This window comes from Gastrolobium bilobum, unplaced genomic scaffold (genome assembly GCF_033153095.1).
Source record: "Gastrolobium bilobum isolate Gb01-03AN ecotype WA unplaced genomic scaffold, APGP_CSIRO_Gbil_v1 utg36633, whole genome shotgun sequence".
Taxonomy (NCBI): Eukaryota; Viridiplantae; Streptophyta; class Magnoliopsida; order Fabales; family Fabaceae; genus Gastrolobium; species Gastrolobium bilobum.
Window position 1 is genome coordinate 18,191 of NW_026899562.1, and position 24,639 is coordinate 42,829.

The 24,639-nt window shown below is 35.8% G+C and overlaps 1 protein-coding gene and 1 pseudogene across 1 annotated transcript; both read left to right on the forward strand.

Annotated features, from left to right (window-relative positions):
* The first annotated feature begins 7,029 nt into the window (after positions 1-7,029).
* Positions 7,030-10,160, forward strand: LOC133291547 (pentatricopeptide repeat-containing protein At1g62930, chloroplastic-like; annotated as a pseudogene).
* A 1,170-nt stretch (positions 10,161-11,330) lies between these two features.
* On the forward strand, positions 11,331-15,798 carry LOC133291550 (protein STRICTOSIDINE SYNTHASE-LIKE 3-like). The gene is made up of 5 exons (XM_061489831.1): positions 11,331-11,341; positions 11,443-11,724; positions 12,637-12,801; positions 13,345-13,574; positions 14,803-15,798. The coding sequence occupies exons 1-5, from the start codon at positions 11,331-11,333 to the stop codon at positions 14,847-14,849; spliced, it is 735 nt and encodes a 244-aa protein (XP_061345815.1). The 3' UTR covers positions 14,850-15,798.
* The last annotated feature ends 8,841 nt before the right edge of the window (positions 15,799-24,639 follow it).

The following is a 24,639-nucleotide window of genomic DNA, read 5'->3' on the forward strand; positions in this document are numbered from 1 at the left end:
ACTTTCATATCAAGCACCGCTTTGCACTTATCGGGATTCGCTTTGATTCCCCTATGGGTTAACATGAAACCCATGAATTTTCCTACTGGGATTCCGAACGCACACTTTACCGAGTTCAGCCGAATGCGGTACTTCCGCAGCTTCTGGAATGTCTGCTCCAGATCTCAGGCATTGTTGGCAATGTTGAATGACTTGACGATCATATCATCAATGTAGAATTCTACATTCTTGCCCAGTTGGTCCTCAAATACTTTGTTCATCATTCTCTGGTACGTAGCCCCAGAGTTTTTGAGCCCAAACGACATCACATTGTAGCAGTAATTGGCCTTTTCAGCAATAAAGGCTATTTTTTCTTGGTCTTCAGGATACATCGGGATCTGGTTGTAACCCGAATAAGCATCCATAAAAGATAGCAATTAGAATCCAGCCGATTTATCCACAAGCTGGACTATGTTAGGCATAGGATAAGAATCCTTTGGGCATACTTTATTCAGATCTGTGTAATCCGTACAGACCCTCCATTTGCCGTTAGGTTTTTTTACCATAACAACATTTGCAAGTCAGGTTGTATATTGTATTTCACAAATGAACCTGGCATCTAGCAATTCCTTCACATGTTCCTCCAGAACTTGTTTTCTTTATGGCCCCAGCTTCCTTTTCTTCTGAGAAACTAGTTGCGATCTCGGGTAAACTGCCAGCTTGTGGCAGGAAAAAGTTGGATCTATGCTGGAAATCTCTGATGACTTCCATGCAAATACATCCGTGTTGCTTTTAAGAAACTAGACTAATTGTTCCTTGATTTGGGGATCTATGGTCTTACCAATACGGGTAAATTGACCAGGTTCTTTTCCCAGAACAAGGTCTTCCAATTCCCCATCAGGCTCTGGCCTGAGAATCACTTCTTCTCTCATGTCGAGCTCAACTACATTGACAGGTTTTCCTGAATGATGAGGGGTCACTTTTTTGCCGGCTTTATCCCCTGGACGTATCCGAGGTGGGCTCAGGTGTCCTCCTTCATTTCCTTTAACTGTTTCAAAGTAGCATTCTCTAGATTCTTGCTGATCACCACTGATGGTAATAACTTCATTCTTGCTACTTACCATCTTTATCTTTTGATGCTTTGTGAAGACCAGCATGTCCCATTTGTGTATGGTTGGTGTCCCTAGAATTATATATTATTTTGACGGGAAATCCGCCACTATGAATCTCACTCGTTTTGACTTGAACGCTTCTTTTGTTCTCAGGGTTAATTTGAGATCTATGTAGCCTTTAGAAAATGTATTTTCTCCATTAAAGGCTATTAAGGTTGTCTTGCAGAGTTTGAGGTCTTCCTCATCAAGGTTCATCTTCTTGAAAGCACCCCACAGTATAATGTCGGCACTACTGCCCGAATCTATGAATATCTTTTTAACCCGGTAATTGACCAGGGTTCTGGTGACAACTAGTCCATCCACATGCCCCGGCAAGACCCCTTGCATGTCTGGTTTTCTAGGAGGGTCTGGTTTGCTAGGGACCTCCTTGAATTTAGGACGATCCCGGATTGAGAGTACTTTCTTTAAGTACTTTCATCTAGCACTTACCGTGTCTCCTCCTCCTCCAAGGGCTCCACTAATTGCAGTCAAATTCTGCTTCTGGGAACTCGTCATTATTGGAATCATCTTTCTGGTTCCTTTCTTCTTTCTTTTTCTTCTCAGGTACCAGACTCTTACTCCTTTTCCGATTTCCAGACTTTCTTTTGTTCTTTGAACCTTGAGTTTTGATCACATACTAGCGTAATTTTCCTTCTCTAACAAATTTCTCCACAACATCTCGGAGATCACAACATTGATCAGTGTTATGACCTGGTCCATCATGGAAGGCACAATATTTGGATTTGTCCAACCCTCCTCTGTCAAATATGGGCTTGGATCTATCCACTTTTTTCATTTCCGTCATAGCCACTCCCTTCAAATTTGAGAGCCCGAAGCATTCAACGGTGTGTACTTCTCATACCTTCCAACCCGGTCTCTATCATCCAGGTTTCTGCCTCTAGTATCTTTCTTTTTACCACTAGCTCGCTCCTTTACTCTTGGGGCTGGGCTCCTCCTCTTAGGGCTCGCTTTTCTACCTTCCTCAAATAGAGCGTTTTCTATCTTCATTTGTTCGAGCTCTAAGTATTTCTTCGAACGAGTTCTGAATTCCTCCAACGTTTTTACTGGGTTTTTATAGACCGATTTGGCTAGTCTAGATGCACCATCCAAGGAAGCCATAATAAGATGTACGTGGACATTTTTCGGTAAACCCGGCACTTGCAAGGTCGCGTCCTTAAACCGGTTAAGATACCTCTGGAGGGTTTCTCCAGTTTGTTGTCGTATCTTCCCCAGGGCGAACTCGGACTTTGGATTTTTTTTCTAGTTGCAAAATTCAGAAGGAATTTTTGTCCAAACTCCTCAAACTATCCAATGGAATTGGCAGGGAGGGTTGAAAACCATGCCTGCGCTGCCCTAGTCAAAGTTATGGCGAATATCCGAGATATAAGGAGCTCATCTATCCCGCAGATATACATACCCGTATCGAAAGCATCGATGTGGACCTATGGGTCCTGACTTCCATCGTATTTCGGCAAGCGTGCCAAATTAAAATCCTCCGGGAAAGAAGCATTTAATATTTCACCAGTGAAGGGACTATTATTATACTGTCCCCTACTGTATTTCCTCCTGTAGCCACCGGGTTCCACGCGTCCTCTGGTAGCTTGAGCATTTTGATCAGGGTGTGTTCCATCTCGGTTCCTTGGCCATTAACTTTTGTTGAAGCATTCCGGGTAAAGATTTCAGCGGCCGTATTCTGACCCTCCATTGCATCAGGATTCGGGTTCATATTGCCCCTACCCTGGTTCTCTACCTCAGTTACTCGGTTTTGATGGTCCGGGTTATGGTTCCCTTCACGGCCATTAGCATCTTGTCCCTGGACCTCTCTCATCCCAAGTCTTGTGCTTTCCATTAAACGTCGTTCCAGATCCTGCATTCTCCTCGTATTCTCTTCCTGTATCCTCTGGAAGTCTTGTGTCATTGGAGGTTATCACGATTCTCCATCTTCTCCATTCGCCGTAAAATTACAGCGAACGCATTTTGTGCAAGCCGGGAATCAAGATATGCAGATTGAGCAACGTGCGTAGCAAAATCCCCTGGATGCCGGGGAGGATTGTTCATAATTGGAGCTGTAACCCAATCACGATGTGCTGGAGTAGAAGTCGTATCTGACACATCCTCACTGACATGAACATGATCATAATCTATCTCATTCTCAGGCTGGTTTCGAGGTGATTCACCTCTTCCAAAACTGGATCCATCGGCTGATTCTGAGTGGGTGGCTGTTGGCTATTACTTCTTGTACGGACTTCCATCCTTCAGTCAGAATGGTGGGAACTTCAAATTCAGAAAAAAGTTTCTCACTGACGGCGCCAATGTTCTGTCTTAGCGACAGAGATGTCCAGCCCAATGGACTGGTATGTTTATCTTGGATCTAGTGCCCTCTCCAAGGTATCTATGAAAGAGATACCTTTGAGTCAAGCAGATCACTGTGCACAATAACTAATAACGGCGTTAGCCAATGGGGTGTGTGTGTGCGCGCGCAGTGACAACATAACAGTAAGAGAGGGAGTGTAACGTACCTTTAGGGTTTACCTTGTATTTATAGAGGTTACATGTGGGTAGTATGATATAAGCCTTTGGTGCCTGTGATAGGGGCCCAAGCCTGTTCGCTATGCTTTCGTATTAGGATTAATATCCCTTATTGATACTATCCGTAATTATAACTGATTCGCATCTTGTATTGCCCATTATTAGGCCTGCCATTCAACGGGCCCCTTATACGGGTCCATAACAATAGGGAAAACATTTTCTCATGTTGCATGAGAATTCAATTCTCATGTTGTGAACCTTCGATTTGCGTGCAAAATTTTTCTTTTCTTTTTTTTAATAAATGTAGGGCCCACCACTAGTTGAGTCACAACAGAGAAAATCAAACTCCACACACACACATATATATATATATATGAGTATTAATTTTCTCATTTTACATGAGAATATTTTCTTTTTTTTTCTGGAGTTACCCAACCCTAATTATCTCTTTGAGACGAGTTGGCTCCCTCCGGTATCCCATGAGAATATTTTCTCATGTTACACACATAATACATTAGTGGGGTTCACAAAAAAGTGAGAAAATAAAAAATCAAGATGGATCATACCTTTTAATTGTGAGTGTAACATGAGAAAATTTTCTCATATAAAATGAGAAAACTATTTCCCTATATATATATATATATATATATATATATATATATAGGGAAATATTACTCTCTTTTTACATAAGATATCATCTCTCATTTTCTCTCACTTCGATTTTCGTACCCCACTTTTTTCTTTTTTTTGGTAATGGTGAGACCCACCTATTTTCTCTCTACAACATAAGATAACTATCTTACGTTAAATGAGACTAATAAAACCCATATATATATATATATATATATATATATACATGGCTTTAATGTTTCTAAAGTGAATGTAGATAACTTATCTACTTTTGCTCCCAAAATGACGTCATTTTGAGTTAAAAAATTAAAAAATTATAATGAAAAAGACTATTATAACTCTGAAATAAATTATAATTACAAAATACCTTGATTTTCGTCTCAAAACGACGTTGTTTTGGGCTCAATGTAGATAAGTTATGACTGTAGAAAAAATGAACCCTATATATATATAGGAAAATGTTTTTCTCATATCACATAATAAAATTTATCTTATGTTACACACCTATCGAAATCTGTGCCAGCATTTCTTTGATTTTTTTTAGTTGTGGTACCCACCTAATTATATCTCTACATAAGACAATGTTATCTCATATAACATGAGAAAAACTTTGCCCAGATATATATATGTATAGGATCAATTAAGATTATGATTTCATCCCACAAGTAAAACATATATCTAGCTTACTGTTTAGTTACTATTTAGCTCTAACACCTTGGTAGGGTAATATTGATGAACAAACTACCTTTGACATAGTATCACAGAATTGTTCATCAACAACAACCCTTCCCATAAATTATGAATCTAATCGAATTATCTTGCAAAGATTATCATTAATATCTTTATTGAACCATGTATTTCGGCGAGTATGTCATTTGAGCATTCAATCATAACTCACCTTAGGTTGAATCATGATTTCTCTACACCCATATATATGCTCCATGTAAACTTAATATTAATATTACAACTATAGTTGTTGTTTTGTAAATCAATATTAACATTCACTTTAGGTTCAGTCATAAATATTCGTAGTTGGATATGCCCGATTAGTACGGAATTGTAAATTAATTGGAAACATTACGCTTAAAAAGAATAAAATTGTAATACCTTAGTCATACTCTTGCTTTTTTAATACATTATTATCGTGGGAAAACGTTGCCAAAGTTGTGTTTTATTTTTTTTGGTAATCTAAGGGGGTTAACAATAACACCCCAGAGAGATCAATTCAATAAAATCGTTCTGAAATTACAAGACAAAGACAAATCAGCCCAATACAAAGGCCAAATACCAGGGGAATGGTTTGAAAAAACACAAAAATTATTCACAACAGGATAGTGTAAATGATATTTAGAAAGCCAATCTGCACAACTATTTTCTTCTCTAAAAACATGAACCAGGTGAACTTCCCAATTCTTCTGCAACCATGCTCGAATCTGAGTCACTAAGCGAGACTCTCGAGCTGTTCTTCCACTGCTAGAGAGCAAAGTGATAACTGAGCTTGAATCACTTTCTAGGATGCAGCGTCTCCAACCTCTAGCTCAAGAAAATTCAAGACCCCTGAGGATGCCCCATAATTCTGCAACAAAAGTTGAACAATGGCCAATATAGTAAGCAAACTCATCCATCCAATAACCATTTTCACTCTTATAATTCCTCCACAAGCAGCACCCCTGCCATCACTCCTGGCTGCACCATCCGTGTTTAATTTCACCCAACCTGTGTCCGGAGGTAACAATCTAATAGGAACAGAAATGTAATTTTTTGTCAGCTTTGTTTCCTTAGAAGTTATCCAGGCTTGTGTATACTCACGAACCAGACTCTCTACGGACTGCACCTTGTATGCTTTTCCGTTATTTTCCGCACCATGCACCTGATTGTTTCTCCACTGCCAAGTTAACCGAACAGTAACAGCAAAAACCAACGACCATGGGGCATCAAAGCACAAAATAGACACATTTTGAATATTCAAGGAAAGCCAAGCATCTAAATCAGTATCAAAGAACTCATTTATCAACTTTGGCCTCAAAAGATCAGACCAAACTTTTTTAATCTTTGGACACTCACGTGCCATATGAATAATAGATTCCTCGTGAAAATTACAAATAGGACAACTAGGAGGACACAATCTAAAGTTTGCCAAGAAGCTCCTAGTTGATAGATGATGATGAAGTTGTGTTTTTTTTAATTGCTTATAAATATGTATTCCGGATAGTATATAATTATAATATTAAAGTTGTATTTTTTTTTTTTGATAACAAGTTGTATTTTTTTCACTTTCTACGTCAAACGATCGATTCTGAAGAGAGAAAAAAAATATAATTTTAACATTATAAATTATAATTATATAATTTGGGGAATACCAAGTTAAAATGATACAACTTGTATCGTTTGAGAGAAAAATTATTTTGGCTAATATTATTCATATGTCCATTAAAAAAATGGAAAAAACGTTTGTCTTTTTAAATAATATAACTTTATGTCATTTTAGATCCTAACCATTCATTTCTGTTAATCAACGGTTATAATTTATTGAATTTTATTGTAAATTACTAATTAATTAATAAGTTTGATTAAATAAATCCTAACCGTTGATTGATGGAAATCAACGATTAGGATTTAAAATGAAACAAAATTATTTTATAAATGAGAAACATTTTTTCCAAAAAAAAAAAAATTATCCATTCATTTTTTATCCAAAAGAGTGTGACCTACGGAGATTCTCAACTTTGGGTAAGAAGAAGCTAGAGAAGAGGAACCCATCGAACATTAACCTTAACAGAACACTCCACGATGTTGAATACGACAACGAGGTATGCTCTTTCTAAATTCCTCTTCTCTTTGAGATGCACCTACTCTTCCACTGCTTCTATGGTTTTTAGGTTATATTCTCATTCCACTTCTTGTGGGTTTCGTAACATTGATGATGCTGTCTCCTCTTTCATGTCCGCTCTCGCTAAGCCTCATCCTCCATCCGTTATTGAATTTAATAAGATTTTGGGATCTATTGTTAAGATGAAAGCATACCCAACTGCTCTTTCACTCTTTGCTCTTATGGAGTCTAACGGAATCACTCCTTCCATTTTTAGTTTGAGCATCTTAATCAATTGTTATTGTATTGGGTAAGATTATCAAGATGGATGGGTTACGAAATGGATACCATAACTTTGAATACCCTCATGAAAGGACTCTGTCTAAATGGAAAGATTAGGGAAGCGTTGGAATTTCATGACAGGGTAAGAGCATTAGGGTTTCTGCTTAATGAGGTTAGTTATGGGACATTGATCAATGGGTTATGTAAAATGGGAGAAGTAAGAGCTGCTATTGAGTTGCTGCAAAAGCTAGAGCGGCTACATGTTAGGCCCGATCTAGTCATGTATAGTACCATCATTGATGGATTATGCAAAGATGGGCTTGTAAATGAGGCAAACAGTTTATTTTCTTAGGCGATTGCCCAGGGAATTTCTCCAAATGTAGTCACGTACAATTCTCTAATTCATGGTTTCTGCTGTGTCGGTCAATCCAAAGAAGCAACTCGATTGCTGAATGAAATGGTTCAACAAAACATCAACCCGGATGTATATACCCTAAGCATTTTGATTGATGCATTATGTAAAGAAGGAAGAATGATAGAAGCCCAAAAGATATTTGATATGATGTTGGAAAGAGGTCCTAAGCCTGATGTTGTCACCCACAATGCTTTGATGGATGTATACTTTTTAATCAAAAAAGTGAGTGAAGCAACAAAGCTATTTGATGATATGGACAAAATAGGTTTGACACCAGATGTTAATAGTTATACCATTATGATTAATGGATGTTGCAAAAATAAAATGGTGGATGAAGCTGTAACTCTCTTTAAAGAAATGCGTCATAAGAATTTATTTCCAAATAGTGTAACATACAATTCTCTTATCGATGGCTTGTGCAAATCTGGGAGAATAACATGTGTGCAAGATATTTTAGATGAGATGCATCAAAATGGTCAAGCCCTTAACTTAATTACTTACTGTATCTTGTTAGATGCTCTATGCAAAGCCCAACACCTTGATGAGGCAATTGCATTATTTAAGCAAATTATTAACAAAGGAATACGTCCAAATATGTATGTGTACACTATTCTTCTGAATGGTTTGTGCAAAGGGGGAAGAGTAAAGACTGCAGAAGAGTTTTTTCATCATCTTTTGATCAATGGCTATAATCTAGATGTTTGGACTTATACTATTATGATCAATGGATTGTGTAAACACGGCTTGATTGATGAAGCAACAGCTTTATTTTCGAAAATGAAAGTCAATGATTGCCTGCCTGATGCTGTAACTTACGAAACAATTATTCGTGCTCTTCTAAATAAAAATGAGAAAGAAAAGGCAGAGAAGCTTCTTCGTGAAATGATCAATAAAGGCCTGCTAAAGGTAGAGAATTTGGTGAGATAAGTTTCATGTAACTCTCACTTTTTTTTTCTTGTTTTATTTTCCTAGATTGCTTGAAGAATCTTGTTTTGAATTACTATGCTCTAAGTATCTTATATTTATATGTTGAACTTACATCACCCCTGTGGTGCTGCCTTTGCTTGGTTTATGTGATAATGCAGTGTTCTTAGTCATTGTTGTCTAGATAGTGTCTTAAAGATTGAGTTCAGACTTGTTATCTACAATTGTATCAGGTTTGATATATTAGAAACCAAGCTAAGATTGGTGTGACTGTTCAATGTTCACTTCTCTAAACCTTAACTCATTTTACCATGAGTGATAAAAACAAAATACAAACATGTTCATTTTCACTTCCCTATATTTTTGTTATGGTTTTCCTGCTGCTATGATAATGTTATCATACACATATTTTATTTGCATGTCAAATCTAACTTCTTATGGTATTATGAAAAAAAAAAAAATCCATTATATTACTTCTCTGAAAAGAGAAAAATAACTGTTCAAATGTACTGAGAGTTCTATAAAAGGTTTGGATTTTAGTTTTATGGTAGTACTATATCCTTTATAGTATCTCTAATTGGTTAGCTCTGCACTGAATAGATAATTTTTTCTCGTCTTCTATTCAGGATCCAATGTCTACTATTCCCTGGGAGGTGGAACAGATTCTAGAAAAGGAACTATGCTCATCTTGAAGACTAGATAGTATAATATAACATGTACATTCTCAATCTTTCTATATCCTTATGGATGGTGTTTCTTGTCTCTTGATCTTTTCAATGATCTTGAGGACAGGTCTGTGGAAGCTGGCTGTGAACTAAGACTATTATTGTTTCAAAGTAGATAGTCATTTCCCCTCTTAACATATTGAGGATTGCAGAAGTATCATACACTTTCTTTCCTTAGCTAACCCAAAGGTATGTATGCCTTTGGATTGGTTAAAGAACTATGCTTTATGTATAGCAACATTAGTCTGCACTATGAAAATGTTATTATTGGTCAGATGTAGCCCTGGTTTTGTTTGTTATCTCCTTGCCTTATCCGAAGGTATTTGTGCTTTGCTCTTGGAAGAAGATGAATTTGAATGTGTTTGATGGCCAGTCCTCTGTTTGTCCTCGTTGTTGGGATTTTACTGGGTTGCCTTTACACTTACACGGGGTTTGTCACATTTAATTGGTATCTTTTCCCTTATGATGTATGAGGTAGATTAATTCTATCCTTGGCTTTCCATTCTTACTTAGCTTTTTTCAACTCTTAAGAATATGATTGCCCTGATTTTCTTGAGCTCTTGCATTATTCCAATAAATAATATTCTTCCGTGTAAATACAAAATGCAATCTTGTTTAGGGAAAAATTGTTGATTGGCTGATAAGATATGACTAAAAAAGTGGAACCTCTATTGGTGGTATTGAATCTGCTTTTTTAATTTCAGCTACAATTTTATGCGCAGTGTATGGATGATTCTTGGTGTATATTTCTGCGGAATCACTTGAAGTCCTGGTCAGAATTTGATATGGTGGCATACTAACATTGCTGGAGATAATAATTTGGTAACTTAAGACAAATGAAGTTCACAATTCCAATAGATTGTCGGACTTTGATTTGAAAGATGCTTCTCCATTCTTTCACATTTGGAAGCATGTTATGGAATTTAGAGCATAACTCGTTAACTTTTAGAATTTAAAGTATAACGAGTAGAAGTACCTTAACAAAGCCATGAAAAGCAATATTTTTGCATGGACCATTTAAATCAAGTTTTTAGTTTAAGATGATTTGTTAAGTATATGTGTGTGCGTGTGTGGAAAACAAAATTCACATTAAATTAGGAAAGGTACGATGCTAGTGGGTGAATACATAGTCAAATTTGAAAAATTCTCTATGCATACATAAGGAATAAGAAAGACAAAAGCTCAAAGGCTGAGCCTGTTGACGGGGAACTTATGTTATATTACTTATTACTTATTAAGTCTAAAATATGGTCTCAAACAAAGGTTTACGTGAACTTTAGTGGGGCGAATGTCCATCCTTAGCTCCACAACACACACACACACAGATATATATATATATATATGAAAGATGCTTGGAATGCGATTAAGCAGTGATTTTTGGATAACCTAACCAAATAAATGCCACGTTTCTTCCTTATATGGGAATTGATTCCAATGTACAGAAACTTCATTGGATCTTAGCCAAATTTAAGTTTTGAGACATTCAATTAGTTTCAAATTGCAATTATCTGCTGATTTTGTAGAATGAATAATTCTTTGATCAAATGGTAAAATCAGATTATTAAGGATGAAAGGTAAATAATTAAACGACCTAATTCTAATATATCATAACTGCATTCATAAATTAATATGATGCCTGGATTGTGTTCTTTATTTGAACTTTGAAGATGCTAATAGAACTATGAATACCAACAATTCTTCAAGCCTTTTTGTTTTTTACTCTGGTTTTCCACTCTGGACTTCATATTCTATCATACTATTGCGAGATCCTGTGTCCTTCTGACATAATTGACGGACTTTACATATTATAGTCTCAACTTTTTATAAGTTTGAGCACAATTCTTTAAAGCTTGTTTTGTGACTACTGAATTTAAAATTTTGGATCAATGGAGTCATGGTTAAATGTTACTTTTTTCCTCATATACTATGGCTATATGTTTGCAATACCGTGTGATGAAATGGTAATGATTTTTTTTTTTCTCTCTCCATTTTAAACAGGTCAGAACTATGTAATCCTATAGCATCTGCGACACCATTTAGTTATGTGAATACTGAGCATATCTGTGGAAGACCTTTGGGACTCAGATTTGACAAGAAAACAGGTGATTTGTACATTGCAGATGCATATTTTGGTCTGATGACAGTGGGGCCCAAGGGTGGTTTAGCTACTTCTCTTGTAACTGAGGCGGAAGGTGTGCCACTAAGATTCACTAATGATGTTGACATTGATACGGAAGGGAATGTTTATTTTACTGAGAGCAGCGCTAAATATCAGAGGAGGTAGGATTTTGTTGTTAATTAGTAGATACTGAGATTGCAACTTCTAGTAATTGTCACCATTTTGGATATAAGAGAAGTATTCAAAGAAAGTTAAAGTCTCTGCTTTGTTTGTTATAATGTACCACTACTGAAAACTGGTGCCATAATTAGGAATGTTGAAATCTTGTTTTCCTATGCATTATACTATAGCAGTGAAGGGCATCACATTACTATTTGTTCATTGAGTGGTGAGTGGTGACAGCATGATTTGGTTGGGGAAAGCTATGCTCATGCTAGTCAATAATTGAAGTAAATCCAAATGACTACAATTAATTTATTTGGTTATTTTTCTTTCCAAAACATAGACTGTTAAGAGATGGCTTGTTGCTGTTTGACCTAGTGTATGTAGGGGGTATTATTGTGTTAATATAATTTATTGCTGCTGTCACAATTCTCCATCTTCAGAAGATGCTTCAAAGCTCAAGACTGGATAGGCAAGTAATAATACTGATTGAGATCTGGTGTCATTTTCTTATTGATTGTCTAAGCAGGAGTATGAAAAAAATAGAGAAGCACATTGGGGAATTTGTGGGAAGTGTATGTAGGGCATCATCATAACCTACCTAACCTGCATTTGTAGGTTCAGTGGAAGTGCATGATATATTATTAAGTACAATGCTTTAGCTGGGATGAGTATATGAGTATTGACTTCTATATAAGGTCTCTATGCTTAAACATGCTTTTTGTTTGCATGGGATCCTTTGATTGAGGGGAAGTTAAGCCCATTGAGCATCCCAATCTGATGTAGTAACTCAGGTGTTAGGTCTATGAAAAGTCATTGCCTTAAAGATTTGGAGCTTAGAATTCTGAAATACTGATATTGTATTGCTTCATCTGTCTTGGTTTGGTGGTTCTGACATAATTTTTGTACAGGAATTTCATTCAGCTGGTGTTTTCTGCGGACGATACTGGCAGGGTTTTGAAATACAACACTGTCATTAAGGAAACCACTGTTATGAGAAACATTCAATTCCCAAATGGAATTTCCTTAAGCAAGGATGGTTCCTTCTTTGTCTTTTGTGAAGGGGTTATTGGCAGGTGAATCTAATAATCTCATAACAGCTTTCAACTTTTTCTATATGCAGTACCCTTTGTGGAGAAATTCTTAAGTGCTGTCAGAGTAAGAAAAATATGTTGTTTTATAATATTGAATGTGTACCACTTCAACTATGTGAGTCATCACTGTTTCCCACTTACTATATTTTTGATGCTATGGTTGAAATGGTGCACATTTAATGTTCAATAAGGGGTGCCTAAGAATTTCTCCCTTTTGCGCAGTGTCTTTCCTATGTACCTGTATATGAGCATGCGTTATGCTAGAGTCTGCATAAGGTTACCATTTCCCTAGTTCTTGTTTACTCATAGTCCGACACTAACTGATCTTTCTAAGTTGGAAACAATGCAAATTCAGTTTATTGGTTGTTGTTATTGTTGTCTGATAGCAATTAAACTACAGTAGTCAGTAATAAATCTTTCTCTTTTTTTACTCACTTTTGTCTGAACTTAAACATGTTATAAGTCCTATGTCAGAACTCATGTTAATGCAAGACTTACCTTTTTAATATCATTATTATTGTGTAGGTTACGTAAATACTGGCTGAAAGGAGAGAAAGCTGGGACTTCAGAGATCATGGCCATACTACCTGGATATCCTGACAATGTGAGAGTCAATGAAAATGGTGATTTTTGGGTGGCTCTTCATTGTAGAAGGAATATGTACACATACATTAATGGTCTCTACCCAAACATTAGGATAGTCATACTCAAGCTTCCTATACCAACAAAGATTCAGTACCTGTTTCAAATTGGAGGTAGGTTGCATGCATTAATTGTGAAGTATAGCCCTGAAGGTAAACTCCTTCAGATATTGGAGGACAGTGAAGGAAAAGTTGTTAAAGCAGTGAGTGAAGTGGAGGAGAAGGATGGTAAACTTTGGATGGGAAGTGTTCTCATGCCATTTATTGCAGTTTACAACTTGACACCCCCCCCCCCCCCCCCCCCCCCCCCCACACCCACACCAAGCTCTTTATTTTTTTTTACCTTGAATTCTCAGTTTAACAAGTTGGTTTTTGCTTCAACTTTGTCAATAATGGACCTCAAATTCCCTGTTGAAATCCTGAGTTGAGTTTTGCTTCCACATTGCCATTAATGGTTACTAGCTGCCCAACAATGAAAAAATGAAGCGATAATGTATAGTGTGATCTATAAAAGATATTACCAGGCGGTTTGGTAAAAGAGAAATTTTTTTTACTAGGAAAGTAAATACAATTATTGGGGAAATGGTGAAAAAGTGATTTTTCTGGGAAAGTTCAAAAAAAAGTTGTTTAGTAGGCTGAAATGTTATTGAGAAAATTTTGGTGTAAAATTGCTACAAGTTTGAGTTTGCTGGAGAAATCAAAATACCACCACCAAGGTGGTATTCTCAAGTGGGCATTTTCCTTCATTTTTACACTATAAAAATTTTTCCATCAAATTTTTTTTCTTAGGCAAATTTTCCCTACTCCATACCAAACATGTCATTTGTGAATTTCATCTATCACTTTCTTAGCATTATCAAAAAAATTCACTTATCAAACACCCTCTGAATTCTCTATTCCAAAGCTTTTTTAGTTAGAATTTTCTCTTTAGCTTTTGTCCGGTTGTGTATATATTGCATGTGATTGAAGCATTTTTGGTAATAGTAAAGCTTAACGAAACGTCATTTTCTTTTCTTGATATCTATTAGAATATTAGTTTTATTCCTTTACTATTTTCTTTTCTTTTTTATTATTATCCTACATTTACACGTCAAAGAGTTTGTTGTAACAAACTTGCCTTGCTTTATTTTGCCTTGATACTCTTGTATATAGATAGTTACTGTTTAGCAAAACAGACAGATGAATGAATACACGAGAATATTTTTCAGTCATGATTTTCTTTCCAAGATGGGAGTCCTCAACATATACTCTCCATCTTGAAGGGGAGTATTAGAATATTAGTTTTATTCCTTTATTTTTTTGCTTTTCTTTTGTATGACCAGCAACATTGCAATATGTGCAGTGAGGGCGAGGACCACGAAACGAACCAGAAGAAGCAGCAGCCAATGAGGGATTTCCAGAAACAGATGATGGGGGTGCACCGGAAGCGGAGTTCAGTAAAGGAGTGTCAGGTAAAAGCGGTGGAGAAGTGGTGATCTGTCGTTGACGTTCTTCCTGAAGCACAAGAGAAAAAATTCGACTCAGCTGTGGGAGAGGTTCCATGAGAAGAATTTGTGCTCGGACAGAGAAGAAAGAATCATTGAGCCCCATTAAGAATTGTATCGCTTGATCTTGCTGGCGAAGATCAAGAAAAGAACGAGAAGCACCACAGATGCAATTCGGAGTAGGAGCATAATCATGAAGTTCATCCCAAAGAACTTTGATACGAGTATAGTAACCATTGACATCGAGACTCCCCTGAGTAAGAGAAGAAATTTGTTGTTTTAACTGGAAAATTTTCGGACCATTGGCCTGAAGAAAACAAGTGCGTAGATCTGACCAAATCTCAGATGCAGAGGAGAAGTAGAGAAGACTATCAGCGATATCTTTTGAAACGGAATTTAAAATCCATGAAGTCACCATTGAATTGCAACGACTCCATGAAGAATAAAGTAGATCACTGGTGGCAGGACGAGGCAGAGAGCCATCAACAAACACAAGTTTGTTTTTCGCAGAGAAAGCAATCATCATTGCTCTGCTCCATGAATGAAAATTAGCACCAATAAGAACATGGGTGACTAGAACAAGTCCAGAATGATCACCACTGCTCAAAAAATACGGACTGGAATGATCGTCCATGGAAGGAGGAGTAGAAACGGTGGACGATGAGGTGGCTGCTCGATTGGTGTTATTATTTGAGCCACGAGCCATGACAACAGCAAGGGCTAAATTCCATCTAATACCATATTAGTAAAGATAGAAGAAGAAGAGGGAAAGAAAATCATGACTGAAAAATATTCTCGTGTATTCATTCATCTGTCTGTTTTGCTAAACAGTAACCATCTATATACAAGAGTATCAAGGCAAAATAAAGCAAGGCAAGTTTGTTACAACAAACTCTCTGACGTGTAAATGTAGGATAATAATAAAAAAGAAAAGAAAATAGTAAAGGAATAAAACTAATATTCTAATAATATCTTTTATGTTTCCAAGTCTAATTAAAGGAAACAATATTTATAAGCAGGGTCGGGCTCACGATTTATTTTTGAAATAACTTGAACTCTTTCATTTTGAGAACTAATTGGCTAGATTTCTTTTATCGACTATTCAGTCGAGTCAAGCACGACCATAAGGGTGTTAAAATTTTTCTGATTGAATTTGAACACGGCTATATGTTCAAGACTCAAACTGGAGATTACATTAAGTTGGAATAATTCCACGTCACATTTTTGACTTTGAAGTCAATGAACATAATTTTGTTTATAATGATTATCCAATCTATGATATAATTCAATTTATGATCATTATTCAATTATGATATAATACAATTTATGATTATTATCCGTGATATAATTTCATGACACATTTTTTACTTTAAAGTCTATGAACATAATGTTGTTTATGATGTTTATCCAATCCATGATATAATCCAATTTATGTGTTAAAGATATATAAAATTATTAATGTAACCTCACCCAACAACTTACGTTTTTGGGTTGAATTGGTGGGTCTTTATATTATGATTATTATCCAATTTATGATGATAATACAGTCTATGATAATCATTCAAGTTATCATAAATCTGATGGAGAATCATATGATAAATATCCATTAAAGGAAGAGTAGTCATTTGAGTTGCCATCTAAAAAGAATGATATCAATGAAAATAAAGCAGATTTGAGGGCAAATCTTGTCTTAATTAGAGAGGATGATGCACTTATAGTTGACTTATTATACATGACTCAACTAATTAATTTATTAATTCAAGAAGTTTGTAGTAAAACAAAATTGTAGCTCATTAAGCATTACTTGCATGTTCAAACAAGTAACAATTTGAAATCCAACAGATTACAACCAAATCTAAATCTAGCATCATATTTGATTGTAATTTGTTCAGCAAAAAGAGAAAAATAATAAATTTGGCATGATTTGAGATCTAAGATTTGAGATGTATTTTGAATGATTTAGTTATAATTAATTATCTTTATTTTTGGAGGTAGCTATCATTACATTTAATTTTAAAATTTTTCCTTATTTTAGGATTTTAAATTTTAAATTGACTTATAATTAGTCAATAAAATGATGCTTAAGACTCATATTGTAGGAGTTAAATATTCTTTTAATTTTGATAAATATAATTGAGAACAAAGGTTTCTGTTTTATCAATCATGACTTTCCCTTTAGTCTTTTTTTTTTATACGCTTTCAGCATAATGAAGAACTGAAGAAGAAGAAAATAATATACAATGGAGTCATTGGGAGCATTGTTGTTAAAATATCGATTTATCATTATGATTTTATGTTTTTATGATTTTTTTTCATCAAAATGATTTTACTAATATTCCAAACGCTTTCACGTTCTTACGATTTTTTTACATTACGGTTTACGATTTTTTAATCGCCTTCCGATCTTACTTAAGATCTCGATTTTAACAACATTAATTGGGAGAGAAATATACTATAAGCCGATTAAAATACAGAATACTACAAAACCCCAATATTACTGAGATTTAACTCACGCGTGTTTATGTTTATGCTAACCTTTCCAGAGAGTAAGCATACAAGCAGTGGCGGATCCAAAAAAATTTATTTATATCTACACATTTAGTGGCGTTGATTTTTTTTTTAAATTTTTTAAATGCATTAAAAAACAAAAAAATATAAACAATAAAAAAAAACTTCAATTAACATAAAAAAATAATAATCAAGAATCAATTAAGCTAGATATTTTACATTAGGAGCTGTACAACATTTCATAGAAACTCCAATAAGTTTCAATATTTTTGGTTGTAAAGCTAACTTTATACGTAAAAGGTGCATCCCTAGACATTTCTAACAGCACACTACCTAACTTTTTCATGTGTCCTTAACACTAATTTTAAGCTTGGCATATTTTATATTATGAGCTGTTCAAATCACCCTTTAATCCTTTGCAAAAAAAAATTTCCCATAAAAACTTATGTCTGCAAGTGCCCACACTTGCAATAGTGTGGGTCCGCCACTACATACAAGTATGTATATCTTTAGAATAGGATGGAGCACCATGATTAAAAACTTTGAGGACCGTACGGAGTTCATAATGATTTTGTGTACTCGTGGAGTGACTTTAGTTTTCTACCCTGATAGAGTAGAAATGTTTTCTTTCAGTTTAAATGATGATGTAATATAATATATTTCAAACGTACTAGTGAACTTGCCATATTATTTAATGTATAATTAAATTTTAAAGATATTTTTTATGACCGCTGCTTTAGAATCTCACATTTTTTTATTATTTTATAATTCTTATTCATTCATTTAAAATAAGATTTAAGAAGTAACGTGATATCTTACCTACTTACCGAGAATGTTATAGTAATCAAAAAGCTAAAGAGTTGCAAGACAAAAGTGCTATTGTACAAGAGTGTATCTCAACTATGATCAATGAGAACACCATGCTACGGAAGGTAACATGATGTTAAACCAAGTTCTGTAAATTAGTTATTCCATTTTAATCTGCATGGATTGTAGATTTTGTCACTTACGAGACACATAGAAGTATATATTGAACTTCATCTACAGTCGGGTTCTAATGAACGCGAGGCCAAAAGTTTAAGATAGCATTGATTAAAGTAGGATCGGTTGAGTAAAAGCTATCAAGCCAAGCTAGAAGCTATCTTAGCTATTGAATATGCTTCGTACTTCATATTCAGATGACAATCCTTATTCACCAAAGGTTTAATATTATTGTGGGTCTTAGATTAATTTTATTTTATTTATTTTTTACTGTGCACCAAGGAGAATGTAATGAATATTACTTGACATAGTCCACGGTGAATCAGAGTGTTATGGACTAGATCCATATCCTAACAACCCTATTACTAGCAAGATTGGATAGGGATATCGCAACCATATAATCTAAAGAGGATTAAGGGATAAGATCCCTATCCCCATCAATCAAGGCAGATTTCATATCAACTGGGAGATCTCAAAGGCCCAAGCCTATCAAGGTAATCCTTATAAATAAGAGGCTAAAGATTCCAGGTACACACTCTGAACTCATTTACTACTTCTGCCCACACTGTGCACACACCCACGTCTCGGCTATAAGCCTATTGCTTGTGCGCAGTGATTGAGATATTGGCTACAAACCAACCAAGATACCTATCTATAGGGTATCTCTGAGAGCATACCTTACGGTATTACTATACATTTCTCTAGTCGGGTTGAGATAAAGAAGCCTCCGCGAAAGAAGTGGGGCTCAAATTAAAAGAGCACAGCGTAAAAGGCCGAGTTCAGATTAAAAAAGCCTCTGCGAAAGAAGCGGAGCTCAAATTAAAAGACAACGACGTAGCCTCCACGAAAGAAGTGGGGCTCAAATTAAAAGATCACGGCGTAAAAAGTCGGGTTCAGATTAAAAAGCCTCCGCGAAAGAAGCTGGGCTTAAATTAAAAGACCATGGCGTAAAAAGTCGGGTTCAGATAAAAAAGGCCACCAAGGGCTTCAAATTTAAGAGCCCGACCTCAGCCTTCAACTCATCCTAACGAAGGGATTCAAGATTAAAAGCTCAGCCTCAGCCTTGAGCTTCATCTCAGCCCAATGAAGGGCTTAAAGTTTAAAAGTTTGGCCTTAGCCTAGAGTTTCAATTTAGCCCAACTAAGGGCTTTAAGTTTAATAGCTCAGCCTCGACCTTGAGCTCCAACTTAGCCCATTGAAGGGCTCCAAGATTAAAGCTCGGCCTCAGCCTTGAGCTTTAACTCAGCCCAGTGAAGGGCTTCATGATTATCAACTCAGCCCAGTGTAGGGCTCCAAGTTTAAAAGTTCGGCCTCAACCTTGAGCTCCAACTTAGCCCAGTGAAGGGCTTCAAGATTAAAGCTCGGCCTCAGCCTTGAGCTTCAACTCAGCCTAGTGAAGGACTTCATGATTATCAACTCAGCCCAGTGAAAGGCCTAAAGTTTAAAAGCTCGGCATCGGCCTTAAGCTTCATCTCAGCCCAGCTAAGGTCTTAAAGTTTAAAAGCTCGGCCTCAGCTTTCAGCATCATCTCAGCCCAATGAAGGGCTTAAAGTTTAAAAGCTCGACCTTAGCTTAGAGCTTGAACTCAGCCCAACTAAGGGCTTTAAGTTTAATGGCTCAACCTCGACCTTGAGCTCCAAGTCAACCCAGCCAAGGGCTTCAAGTTTAAAAGCTCGGCCTTAGCTTAGAGCTTTATCTCAGTCTAACTAAGGGCTTAAAAGTTAAAAACTCAGCCTTAGCCTAGAGCTTCAACTCAGCCCAACTAAGGGCTTTAAGTTTAATAGCTCAGCCTTGGCCTTGAGCTCCAACTCAGCCCAACCAAGGGATTCAAGATTATAGCTTGACCACGGCCTTGAGCTTCAACTCAGCCTTAGCCATAACTTCAGGCTCCGAGATCAAAATGAAGACAGAAAAGGAGATATGTGAGCCTAACAAAAGTATCACACCCCAATCTAAGATAAAAAAGAAGACGAAATTGGAGACATGTGATCCTAGCAAAAGGATCACACCCCGATTCGAAAAAAAAAAATGGAATTGGAGAGATATGATCCTAGCAAAAGAATTACACCTCAATCCGCAATAAAAATGAAGACGAAATTGGAGAGATGTGATCCTAGCAAAAGGACCACACCTCGATATGAGATAAAGATGAAGACGAAATCAGAGAGATGTGATTCTAGCAAAAGGATCACACCCCAATCCGAGAAGACGAATTTGGAGAGATCGTGATCCTGGAAAAGGATCACACCCCAATTTGAGATAAAAAAAAAATCGAGGCGACATATGATGTCGGGCTCCTATTCAATATTTTGGCAACAAAGCCAAATGACAAAGTTTGTGGCCCAACAGGCCAGCCTCAAATTAAAAATTCACCGCAAATGAAACGGGGTTCAAAATAAGAAAATCACAGCGTAAGAAGCCAGATTCAGATAAAAAGGCCATCGCTAATAAAGCGTGGCTCAAAGTAGAAAGCCACGGCATGCGAAGCCGGGCTCAAACAAAATATGATGAAAGTCAATGCCAGAGATATAAAGTGACTATGGCCTAGTCACAAATACAAAAGCCACAATATAATAAGCAGAGTTCAAGAAGGTGAATACAACCTTCGCAAACAAGACTGATAAAAAGTTTAGTCCAACAGTAAAGCCACGGTACGTTAAGCCGGGCTAAAATCAGAAAGACAAAGATATCGCCTTCAAAAGTGTAGACAAGGCAAAAGCCAAGTCAATTTAAAGAAAGCTACGGTATGTGAAGCTGGGCTCAAAATGAAGAAGGTAGAAAACTGCCTGGTAACTTAAGACTGCAACAGCAAAGCCAAGTCGTTAAGGTTTTGGCCACAAAGGCCTAACAGGCTAGCCTCAAATTAAAAAGCTGTCACGAATGAAGTGATGCTCAAAATAAAAGCCACGATATACATATTCGGGCTTAAAATCGAGGAGGCAAACTCCTTTTTCAAGAATCCAAGACTATGGCAAAAGAAGTCAAGTCCGTTAAAAACAAGAGAAGTCATGGTATTCGAAGCCGGACTAATCGTTGAAGAAGGCATGAAAGACCTTCCCAAAATTAAGACATAGGAAGCAAGCCAAATCTAAAAGGGGTGAAGTCACAGTAAGAAAAGACGTGCTCCCTAAAGTACAATACACCTTTGTAAAAGGTCAAATCTGTGCTAATAGAGATCTTGGTATGCGAAACCGAGCCAAATCTGAAACCACGACACTTAAAGCCAGGGAGTGCAAAGTCAGGTTAATTATTAAGAAGGCACAAAACGCCATCCTAAAACTTAGGCGAATGCCTACATAAAAGACTGACAATAAGCCTAGTCAAAACTAAAGAGCCTCGACAAGAGATGCTGAGCTCAAAGTCAAAAAGAGACAAACACCACCTCACCACTCAGAGACTTCAAGAGAAAAGAAACCAACATAAAAAGCCAAACCAAGAAGAGGTAGCCGCACCAGACCCAAGCCAGGATCATAGTACCTCGGTAGGGTCGACCTATAAATCAAACTTAGGCACCCTAGCTGTCCGAGCTTTCGAACTGCCGGGCTGGGGGGCAACTGTTATGGACTGGATCCATATCCTAACAACCCTATTACTAGCAAGATTGGATAGGGATATCGCAACCATATAATCTAGAGAGGATCAATGGATAAGATCCCTATCCCCATCAATCAAGGCAGATTTCATATCAACTGGGAGATCTCAAAGGTCCAAGCCTATGAAGGTAATCCTTATAAATAAGAGGCTAAAGACTTCAGGTACACACTCTGAACTCATTTACTACTTCTGCCCACACTGTGCACACACCCACGTCTCGGTTATAAGCATATTGCTTGTGCGCAGTGATTGAGATATTAGCTACAATTCAACCAAGATACCTATCTATAGGGTATCTCTGAGCGCATACCTTACGGTATTACTATACGGTTCTCTAGGGCCGAACACAGAGTAAATTTTGTGTTTTCGTTTTCCTCCCTTTGATGTTTTTCCTTCAAATTGTTTATGTGTGTTTGCTTTGGTCCTAAAATCTATTATAGTAAAAAAATTTCAATTGGTTAGATGAATAGTAAAATTTTAAATAAAACATTAACTTCAAATTTCCCAGTCCCCTCTATCTTTTTGATATCTTCGTCCCTCTATTTTTCCTTTTCACTTTTTTTCCATTCCCGGCGATGACTTATTTATAAGTTATGAAGCATCGACACTTCAAAATCTCTGTCATGTCGTATCCGACACTTTCCGACACTCCGACACTTTTCGACACTCCAATACTCGTTGCAAAGACTCAAAAAAGGTTCAAAGTTTACGTTGCGTTGCATTTTGAGTTGCAACTATTAAATTCGTTAGATTACAGTTACTATTTTATTGAGTTTAATATAAACATTTTTGATATCTTATGTTTCTTTGCAAAATTGATGGGTATTATAAGTTTAGCTTTATTTTTTGTTAAATTATTGAATATTAAATATAATATACACTACATAAATTAAAAATATTATATAATATGAAAACGTGTCTTAACGTGTCAAAATTTAATATTTTTTAGAATTAACGTGTCGGAGTGTCTTGTCGTATCTCATATCTCATCTCGGTGTCGGTGCAACATAATTTATAAGAGACTCCCCCCACCCCTGTTTATTTGTTTTATTAAGATATTTCCCTTCACACTCCGTTGGGTGTAATAATAACTATAAAAAAGGTTGACTTTTTTTATTTTTCCAGACTAGAGTCGTTATATTAATAAATTTTTTATTTATAAATTAAATTATGTATTTGAGAAAATACAAACACTTAAATGTGCATTTTCGATAGTACATAGTTTTTTTTTTGGTGAAACCATAGTACATAGTTTAGTTTGTAAATAAAAAATTTCTAATTATAATCTTCTCTTTATTCTTTAATAATACAATATTAAAATATTTACTATACACTATGATTCATGCTAATAGTAAGTAGCATTCCATTTCCTTGAAATAGTGATTAAGTTCCTTTTAGAAATTACAAAGTAAATTTCCGGTACAAAGTGTTACAAATATGAACTTAGAAAATAAGTACGTCGGCAAAATAGGTTCGGCCTAGAAGCCCACCACACCCCGCCCGTTAAATGGAGCGAGACAAGCTGAGTTTTATAACTTATTCTAAAAGTGGTGCGAGGAGGGTTAATGTAAATCGGATTCGAATCGACGAGCCAACCTGCTCGTCTGTAAAACTCTGCGGGACAAGCCGTGTTTTTCAGCCCACTCTCAAAAGCAAGGTAGGATGAGCTAACTCATTTTTTAACAAGTTGATGGTGGGACAGAGCGATGCGGGTTAGTGTAAAACATGTTCGAGCCAACCCACCCCGCTCGTCAAACGAGACGGTATGAGATGAGTTTTTCAACCCATTTACAAAAGAAAGGCGGGACAAGCAAATTCATTTTTAGGCGGGTTGATAGAGAGTTGGGCGGGACTGCCCACTTTACCACCTCTAAAGATAAGTTAGAATAACCTATAACAATAGGGTTCATGTCAAAATTAAAATATTAATTTCATATATTCCACATTTCAAAAGAAAAATACATAGTTAGCTATAATCAATGTTTTCAATTTAAACTTAAGTTAGAATAACCTATAAGAATAGGGTTCATGTGAAAATTAAAATATTAATTTCATATATTTCACACTCCAAAAGAAAAATACAGAGTTTGCTATAATCAATGTTTTCAATTTTTCTTTCTTAAATTTATTTCTGATTTATCAATTATTGAAATAATCCATAGCATTACAAAACCGACAAAACTTTCTTTATTAATTTTTTTAAACTTATATTAGTTTCTTCTATATAATTATAATAGAATATACATCAAATTACGTATTTTTAGTTTTCAAAAAAAATTACAAACAAAATTACGTATTTTTATTATGTGCAAATGTTTATCATTTTAAGTAAATTTAATGTGTTTTGGTGTATATATTTAGTAATTTTTGATATTCTATTTCCTCTACAAAATTAGAAGGAGAAAGAAAATAAATGTATTATTAAGGAGAGATAAGATAAAAACTTACTAACCTACAAAAAAAATAAAAACTTACTAAAATACAATAATTTTATTTAAAATGACCCCAACTTATATTCTTTTTAAGATAATAAATACTTTTCTTTTGTTATTTAATTTTATATTTTGAGTACGGATCCATTTACCACCAAAAAAATTTACAACTCTTACAAT